Source organism: Wolffia australiana, chromosome 1 (genome assembly GCF_029677425.1).
Source record: "Wolffia australiana isolate 7733 chromosome 1, ASM2967742v1".
Lineage (NCBI taxonomy): Eukaryota > Viridiplantae > Streptophyta > Magnoliopsida > Alismatales > Araceae > Wolffia > Wolffia australiana.
Genome location: NC_135835.1, coordinates 5,722,900 through 5,731,867, shown reverse-complemented (window position 1 = coordinate 5,731,867; position 8,968 = coordinate 5,722,900). Strand labels below are relative to the sequence as shown.

General features: G+C 39.5%; 1 protein-coding gene across 1 annotated transcript; it reads left to right on the top strand.

Annotated features, from left to right (window-relative positions):
• The first annotated feature begins 221 nt into the window (after window positions 1–221).
• LAG13 (LAG1 longevity assurance-like protein) lies at window positions 222–7,168 on the top strand. Its single transcript, XM_078575422.1, has 7 exons — window positions 222–439; window positions 510–649; window positions 850–1,076; window positions 1,221–1,376; window positions 6,048–6,233; window positions 6,620–6,801; window positions 6,907–7,168. Exons 2-7 carry the CDS (start codon window positions 512–514, stop codon window positions 6,936–6,938), a joined length of 921 nt encoding a protein of 306 aa, XP_078431548.1. The 5' UTR covers window positions 222–439; window positions 510–511; the 3' UTR covers window positions 6,939–7,168.
• The last annotated feature ends 1,800 nt before the right edge of the window (window positions 7,169–8,968 follow it).

Genomic DNA, 8,968 nt, shown 5'->3' with positions numbered 1-8,968 from the left:
ATAATTAATAAAAACTGTAACTTTGCTCAGCCCTGTGCCCAGGATCAGCTTCTGTAATTAAAAAAATATTTTCCATTTTGGGACTATCCCTGAAGATTATCAGTTTTTTCAATACAAATCATGCTGTTACTACTATGTCACATAAGAAAACACAGTTTTTCTTATAATCAATTAAAATGTTTTCTATAAATTCCTCGGATTTTTCATCATAATGAACTCTCAAGATGTCAAAGGCCAGAGTGAGCTCAGCAAGCTTACTCCGTTGAATGGTTCTTCGATGTTTGCATCAGGATTTGAGAGGAAGAGAGCGAGAGTTGAAGGGTAGAAGAGCAAGACAGGGAAAGAGTTAGAAAGATAAATCACTTTTCAAGAACATTGCCCCAGATTCGGTCTTCCTTGCGATTTTCTCCCTGAAAATCCGTTCTTGGATTCGACCCAGGTAATTCATGAGTCTCTTTTGAATCCCCAGTTTACGATCTTTTTGAATCCGATGATAATCAATTGTGCAGAGATGGGTTTTCTGGACACAATCGCGTCTATTAACTGGGAGGAGGAATCGTACTCTGCGTTCCAGGACTTCGTTTGCCTCCCATTTTTTCTCGTCTTCTTCCCCGCTGTCAGGTTTCTTCTTGACAGATTCGTCTTTGAGGTAAGGGATCCTTGAGACTAATCTGTGCTCAAGACTTTTCGCATATTTTCGTGGTTGAGTTTTAATTGGGAGATCTGGACAATTCGGAAAGGACAGACATTATGACTGTTAATTTGTTTTTCCCCTTTTTCTGCATTTCGCTTTTCCGTTTCCTGATTTGTAATTTGTTGAGATCGCATTGTTGACTTTGGAAAATACAGGGAATTACTCGTCGACTTGTTCTTGGGAAAGGTTCTTCCAAGGTCGCTGAAAATGATGGATCTAAGAAGACTTTGGTTAAGTTCAAGGAGTCGGCATGGAAATTTGTGTATTTTCTCTCATCTGAAGTATTAGCTCTCACAGTTACCTACAACGAGCCATGGTTTAACAGCACTATAAATTACTGGACTGGACCGGGGGATCAGGTGTGGCCTGACCAGAAAATAAAGTAAGATTTAATTGGTGTATTTTATTTTCAAATGGGACATCATCACAAACCAGCCTGGTTTGATTTTCCCAAAAGATGTGCGTTTAATTAACATAACTTTTTTTTTCTTTCGGAACTTACTTATATTGGTCGTCATTAAACCAGGCTGAAGCTGAAGGGTCTGTACTTGTATTCTGCTGGGTTCTACACGTACTCAATTTTCGCATTGCTTTTTTGGGAAACGAGGCGCTCCGATTTTGGAGTTTCCATGTCACATCATGTGGCGACTGTGTTGCTCATTGTCCTGTCTTACGCATTCAGGTTTACTTCTGTAACTTGCATAACACTAAATTAAAATACATTTTTAATTATCAGTTAAAACGTTTTTGGCAACATTAATTTCACTCCAGAGCACCTGCTGGATTTTCGGTTATGGATTTTTGTTTACTCTGTCCTTATGAAAGTCAAAACAACAATAATTGATCGACCTTGAATACAATTGAGTTCGGGATTTTATTTTCTTAAACCAAATGCAGCAGCTGAGTATCTCAGGCTCTTCTTAGGAAGGAGAAACGCTGACAGATATAAGATATTACTCTTTTTACCGATGGTAGATCTACTTCAGCAAAAAGTAAATTCAATAATGTGCATCCAATATCTTTTGTATTGAGTCAGAAGGAGCGCTCAGCTCTGCAAAAGTCTGATACAGTGCAAGAGGTGAATGTTCTTTGTATTACACAGATTGTTATAAATTTGTGATGTTTGTTGTTAGCTGAAGAATGCTACTATCTTTCTCTTGTATGACCCATAATGGGTCCGTTAGTTTCCTATGAATATGGCCTCATTATGGTGCACTGTTATGTGTACCCCATTCTGTATCCTTTTACGTAAGTGGTACGTGGGAACAAAATAGAAGTTGTTTTTTCCTGTTCCGTTGTGTCTCCACCTCTCCACTTGTGAACTTGGGTTTGGTACAGTTGAGGCGATGCATCCAACTCTAATTATTGGACATGGTCTCAGAGTGTGATCCGTGAGGAGTACGTGGGAGTCCATGAGCCATGTCACTAGGTGGTATCAGCTAAGTGTCTGACTACATGAAAGTCTGAGTTCATGGTGTCTGGTCAGATTTGGTGAAAGTTGGCGTCAAATCCCTGTAAAGCTTCATCCACATCATTGGCGTCATCAACATTGCTATCCAAGACTGCTGCTCCAGTTCCGTAGAAGCCGTGTGGAACTATTGCTACACTGACATGGAATACATCATTTGACATCGCTGGATTATCATTGGGCACCACTTGCTGACATGGTAGCTTTCTTGCCCTTGCAGTTATGTGACGGCTGTGGAAGCACCATCAAGAAGTTATCAGTTATGGAGACACCTGTGGGAACTTGTGAAGATATTGGCATTGCCAGCAGTGTGGTGCCATTGTTGTGCGTTTGTATCACCATGGGGGCTAGTGGTAGCATGTTTGGACTTCGATTCAATAAAACAAGTGCCTTCTGGTGATGCTTCATTTGATGCAGAAAGTGAATTCCGTGGACCTTTTGTGGAGTTGCACTGTACCTTACCCTATGTTGTTCCTCACATGCTAAGCCACTTTTCTAAAATGGTTAAAAGTTTTCCCAGTGGGGATAAATAGTGTATCTGATTCTTATAGAGTGGGATCTAGGTGACCACTTCTTTGCAGAGGCAGATCCAAATGATCGATCATATAATGTTTGGATGCAAGATGATGCTAATGTTTGTGTTTTTACTGGGAAGTATGACCAAATTCCAAGGATATTTTTCTTGAGGACTTGTCTCTATAAAACCCAATTCATACCAATGGGATTCGTGGAATTAAATTGGTATGTGTTTCTTTTTATTCTTTATGTCATCTAGCAATGGTAAGAATGAGGATGACAGGGTCTGGAAGTGGATCAATTGGACCTTTTCTGGAGCTGGAAGATTTGGATGTAATAATTTCATGGTGATTGTTTCTTCCACAAGGTTTTGGCTAGATTGAAGGACATCCTTCTCTATTGGCATTCTTAAGATGTGGAAGATCTTGAAGAGGGCAGGTCTCACGAATTCCTCAGGCTGTGAGGACTGAGAAGAAGTCAAGAAAATCGAGCTGCAGGATGAGAACTCAGGGACTGCAACAACCTGCAATGAGATGGTCTGCAACCACCACAAGATTTGCTGCAAGAACTGTTGAGAAAAGAATGCCTTAAGAAATGTCACTTCCCCTACAAGAACCACCTCAAGGATGTTGCAAGAACTGTTGAGAAAAGAATGCCTTAAGAAATGTCACTTCCCCTACAAGAACCACCTCAAGGATGTTGCAAGAACTGTTGAGAAATGAATGCCTTAAGAAATGTCACTTCCCCTACAAGAATCACTGTAAAGGCCGCCGTAAGAACTGCTGCAAAGACGGCCCCAAGAAATAGCGCATGGCCACTGCAAGAACTGCTGCTGCTGTCACGACAAACTGTCGGCAGGATGAGCCACAAAAGAAAAACTGTGAGGCATGCCTGTGGAGACTGCAATACAAGGCTTAAGAGTTACAAGGTGAGTGGTGAGGCAAGCCGCACAAGCCTCAGGGCATACTACAGAGTGCTGTGAGATGAGCCACACAACAAGGGCAGCAAGGTATCTGAGGATTGACACTAGTGTATGCCAACTAGCTACGTCAACACCATTCATGGGGACTATGATATCATGTTTGAGTTTGAGGAAGAATCATGAATTAGTCATTATGAGAAACAGGTGTGCTAGCTTAAATACCGGCTATAGCATAAGTAAAATAAGAGTAAAATTACGAAGGGTTTGCCATGCAGACTAGGGAATAGTCCAATATCAGTTACAAGGATGCAGTAAGTACTCGTAACAAAAACTTACCACATGGACAATACTAATCTGCAAAAGGCAATCTGCAACGGAGGAAAATGTCTCAGAATAGTCTTTGCCTTATGTTTATGTGAATTGACTGACAACAAGATGGACTTTACTCTGATCCTTGGAATCATCAGCCCGTGCCTTGTGATGAAGGCTCGTCTCTAGCTGCGCAGAATGAAGAACCGACTGTCAAGTCTCATTTTGATGGAGAGTGCGTGCCTCAGTTAGCATTGCAGACTGCCTCCTTGAATATCGTAAGGTATTTGAAACAGTGATATGAATGGAGACCTCAGACAAGTAATGAAAGCAGAATATGAAGGAGAAAGGTAGGAGTAAGCAACAAATTTCGAGAATGGGTGTTTTAAGCTTGCCATTGGTAGCTGGGAAAAGCGATCAGGAGTTCATTTTTCAAACAGGATTGAGTAGGCAAGCCTTCTGATATAGATGTGTTGATGGCAGGATCAAGTTAAATAGGGATAGCAAAAGGGCATACCATGGTGCAATGTCGCAGGTGAATCTTTCCAGTTGGGTGAACACGCACAGATCTGATTTTGCTTTTTAACAATATGGTTGTGTAAGTTCTCTGTTCGTTCTCATGAGAATGTGGGAAAAATTCCACAGGAACAGAATCATGCAGGATCAAGAATGGTCTCACCACTAGATTCAGGAGTGTGAAATTGTTGACTTGCCAAGCATGATTCATCGAATGGTGTTGTTAGTGCAATTAAGCTAACATAAACGCCAGTTAAGAACTCTATAGTGCCTCGCTTATTAGAACTCGAGCCTAAAACCTCTCTAATAAGCACCCCTGGCTAGTCTATCACTTCCGGCCTAAGACGATTCTGTCCTATCAAGACTCATCAACCATCCAGGTCCATGATGTCAGTGAGTTTCATGCAATCAGGCTTAGGACAATCAGGCTGGAAAGATGGGATCAGCAGGGGTGCCATTGCAGAGATGAGGTTTTTGGTGGCCGGTCTTCTATCCTTCTCTCACATCCCTTGTGGGCCTTGAATTTGTCAGCTTGACATTGTTTATTGATTAAATTCATCCCAAGCGCTGCTAATGTGGCTACTTTAGGTCTTTTTTAAATGGATTTAATTGATTAAATTAAATCAATCCAACCGTTAAATACGGAGGTATCTAGGGAATAAATAGCAAAGAAAAATTAGTGAAGATAGCATTTTTCCTCCTTTTTTACATTTTTATCCTAAAAGTTCATGTAACTATGTATGTATGTATTCATGTTTTTTTAATCGTTGCTCCTTGTAACAGTCAAACCCTGTATACAATTAGGGCTTTTTGCCCGATAGAATTGAGATTTTGTTTTCTCCTCTCTTCTGCTCCTCTGCTTCTCTGTAGAAGCCTTTTTCATGAAGATCGAGAGTGTCTCACTCTAGTTTGTGGAGGCTTGCTGCATAGATCATATCTTTTTCTCCCCAGCTCACTGTTCAACACTCCATTATCATTCTCCTCTTTACCCTGTTATTTAAGTCTCCTGTCTTGATTCAGATAAGCCCAGTGACTGGATCTCGCAGGGGCCGGTCTGTAAAGTCCATGACCATTCCTTCTACGATATGTCTTTCAACCTTTCGTTCTACTACTCTCACTGGTCTGGTGGCTCTGATGTCAGTGGTATTTTACTTGTTCTTTTTTTATAGCTCTCTCACTATTCTCCAAAATAAGGCATCTCTAATACAGAGGAGGAAGTCAATAACTTGGACGTTATTCCTCTCTCTCTTAGCCTTCTGTTACAACAGAAGTATGACTACTGTTAGTTTGACTGAGATCTTGTTTATGAGTTATTAAAATGTCATAACATGCTTGCCCTTATATACTTACTAAAAGCCAGTATCATTTAAGTTAATTTTCATGATGTGGATAATATTTCTTTTGTTTTAATTGGAAATAGTAGATTTATTTACTTTTTAATCTCTACTTTTCATGTTTCCCTATCTTCTACGCTTCATTGGGTAAATTATACTCTGGCAGACAACACAAAATGAATTCCCTTCAAGAATAACAAGCATATTATTTGATCATTCGTGTCTTACTTATCTAATTACTCATACAATTTGCAACATTCCTTTTCTGTATTTTTCTATTCGTTACAGATTTGCTCGTGTTGGCTCCATCGTTCTTGCTCTTCATGATGCAACTGATGTTTTCCTGGAAACAGCAAAAATGAGCAAATATAGTGGCTTTGAAACTCTCGCTTCAGTTATGTTTGTTCTTTTCGTTCTGGCATGGATTGTTCTACGGCTGTTATATTTTCCATTCTGGATCATTTACAGCACGAGGTATTGCCACTCAGGTTCCTGTCACGTTTGCTCTTCATTTATCTTTTGCGTCAACAATTAAAGGAAAATGATGATTAGACTTTCTTTTAAGGCAATAATTTCCTTGCTCTTTGGGTAAGGCCATCTAACTTATTGCTTCACTTTTTTCTTAAGAAAACCATAACTCACTTTTTATCTTTATCCGTCAGCGTGAGTTTTCAGCATATAAATCCATAGCATTCTGTGTTTCCGATAAGATGAATCTTGAGATATCTGGGTTAACTTTCTTATTTAGCAGTCATGTTCTTAAAAGCATCAGTTAACTCTTTTTCTAAACTGACCCTTTTGGCGAGCTCACTATATTTTTAGCTTGATGTCTCCCTACCATGGTTTCTTCATTTTTTCAGCTATGAGTCATTATTAGCCATCGATAGAACGAAGCACCCTGAAGGATCATATTATTATTACATCTTCAACTTCCTGCTCATAACCCTCTTCTTCCTTCACATCTACTGGTGGGTATTGATTTTCCGGATGCTGGTGAAGCAGATCAAGTCTAGAGGCCAGGTTGGCGAAGATGTGCGCTCAGGTCCACTCCTGAACTTTGCTAAAAAATGAAGCCTGAGTGGAGTGGTCACCAACTTGTCTAAATGTTTGATCTGAAATCCTAACCTGTTGACATTGTTTGGTGCAGATTCCGAAGGCGAAGATGAACATGAAGATTAGACCTTGTAAGGGATTGAAATTCTTCTGTTCTTGAAGCTTGCTTCATGGTTACGTGTGAAATTATACCAAAACATGAACTTGATTGGATGTGTTTCTCTTCAATGTAAATTCTTGACCAGACGGTCAAATAAATTCAGTCTCCATGGGATAAATCCTTAAACCAAATGTTAACTTAAACATAATGCCTGGCTCTGGTTACGAACTCCATGTTATTGGGTTTTCTTTCACGATGTCAAGTTGATCTTTCATTCAGGTCTTACATTAGGTTCCAAATTGGAATTTCTTACTTCAACTTGGCCGATAAGTCGTGCAGTGTTGTTAAACGTTAGCATCACTTTATTTATTTCCTTCTCTATATATCTTTATTTTTCTCCCTCTTTCTTTCTTTCTCTCTCTCTCTCTCTCAATGTGCACGAAGAAACCTGGTCCAACTTGTTGAGTGATACGATCCCTGGCCCTTCTTGGGATTTTTATCTTTCCTACCATGTTTCTTTTAAATAGTACAGCCCTCCCTTAAGGAGGGAAGGCTGTATGTCATCTTATTTGCTACTTGTGCCCCTCCCCTCCTCTCCCCTACCTCCAAGCTCAATCTCCCCCTCTATGATCCCCATCCTCGCGATCATCTCTTCTTCACTGTGTCTCTATGTGGCTCACCTCCAGTTGATCCCTGCCCCCTCCATTTGAGTGCTCCCTTGACATTCCCATTCTTTCCTCACCACCCAGGAAATTCCCTCTCGTCTCTTTGTGAACAACATTGGATGCATATTTGGTAATCATTGATGTTAGAATCCCATTACAAGGGTGGCTCAATTACGTTCCCATGTCAGGATCGATCATGCCCCCGAGTTTGATATCTCCCTTGACCATTCCAGCTTGTTGAGTCGCCATAACACCAAGTTATTTAGGCGTGGGATAACTCCAGTAATTATAATTCAAGTTAAGTCACTTCAGTGATAGGTCACATGATGTCAAAATTTTGATTTGACTTGAACCATTGAATTTTTTATGAAATTAGGAGATCTCTCACTACAAAGACTTTATCATGAATAGATGAACATATGTGATCAACTCTCAAGCATTATAAAGGGTTTTATTGGGAAGATTATAGGCACATGAGAGCTAAGCCTTACTGCTTAAATTCAGCGTGAAATAGGCTAAAAATAATTATTAAAATAGGATTAAAGGCATGTTTCGTTCTACCATAGTGATGGTTCAAATAAAATAAATGATGTTATTATGATTTGGTTCTAATAACTGAGATGTACGTATTATGATGAGGTAAGATGACGTGGGCTTAGTACTCAAACAATGGAGGGACATGACTTGAATCCACATGCCTTACTCTACTTGAAGCATTCAAGTACTGAACCAACATAACTAGCTTCTCCAACCCTTGAGTCCACAAGCACTGAAGCACTCTCTAACAAAGAGAACATTGAGAGGAGAGAGACAAGAGTTTCAACAAAACAATATACTTTTATATCATGCTTTAAAATTTCATGGTAGTCCATGCTAACAATACCCATGTAAAGATCAACTCACGAAATTGAGAAAAACAACTCTAGCGAGCTAAAACAAAAGTTTAGGAGCCTGATAGGCCTCAGCTGACATATCTTGCAGATTTTGGGGCATACATGATCTGTCAGAAGGTATGGTGTGGCTCAAGAAGATCTTAAAAAGATAAAATATGATATCTGCACCTCGGAGAAGTTGTACCAAAAAATCTTGTACAGATTATTTCACAAGAAGAATATGTTAGACTATTCTGCTCAAGGTATTTTTCTATAGATCTTGTCAGCTTTAGAAGGATCTCGTTTTAAGGCCACTACTTGCTGATGGACATCACGAAATGGGATTCTGTGCTACATCATAAATTTTGGTATTGACTTCTTTTTTGGACTCATACAGAGTTTACCCATTTAATATTTGTCTAATTCTTTACCTGATTTCAAATTACAACAGTTTAAAGTGTAATGCAAAAAATGATGTATTCATACACCATTGTCTAGTTTTTTCAATATATTGATGTT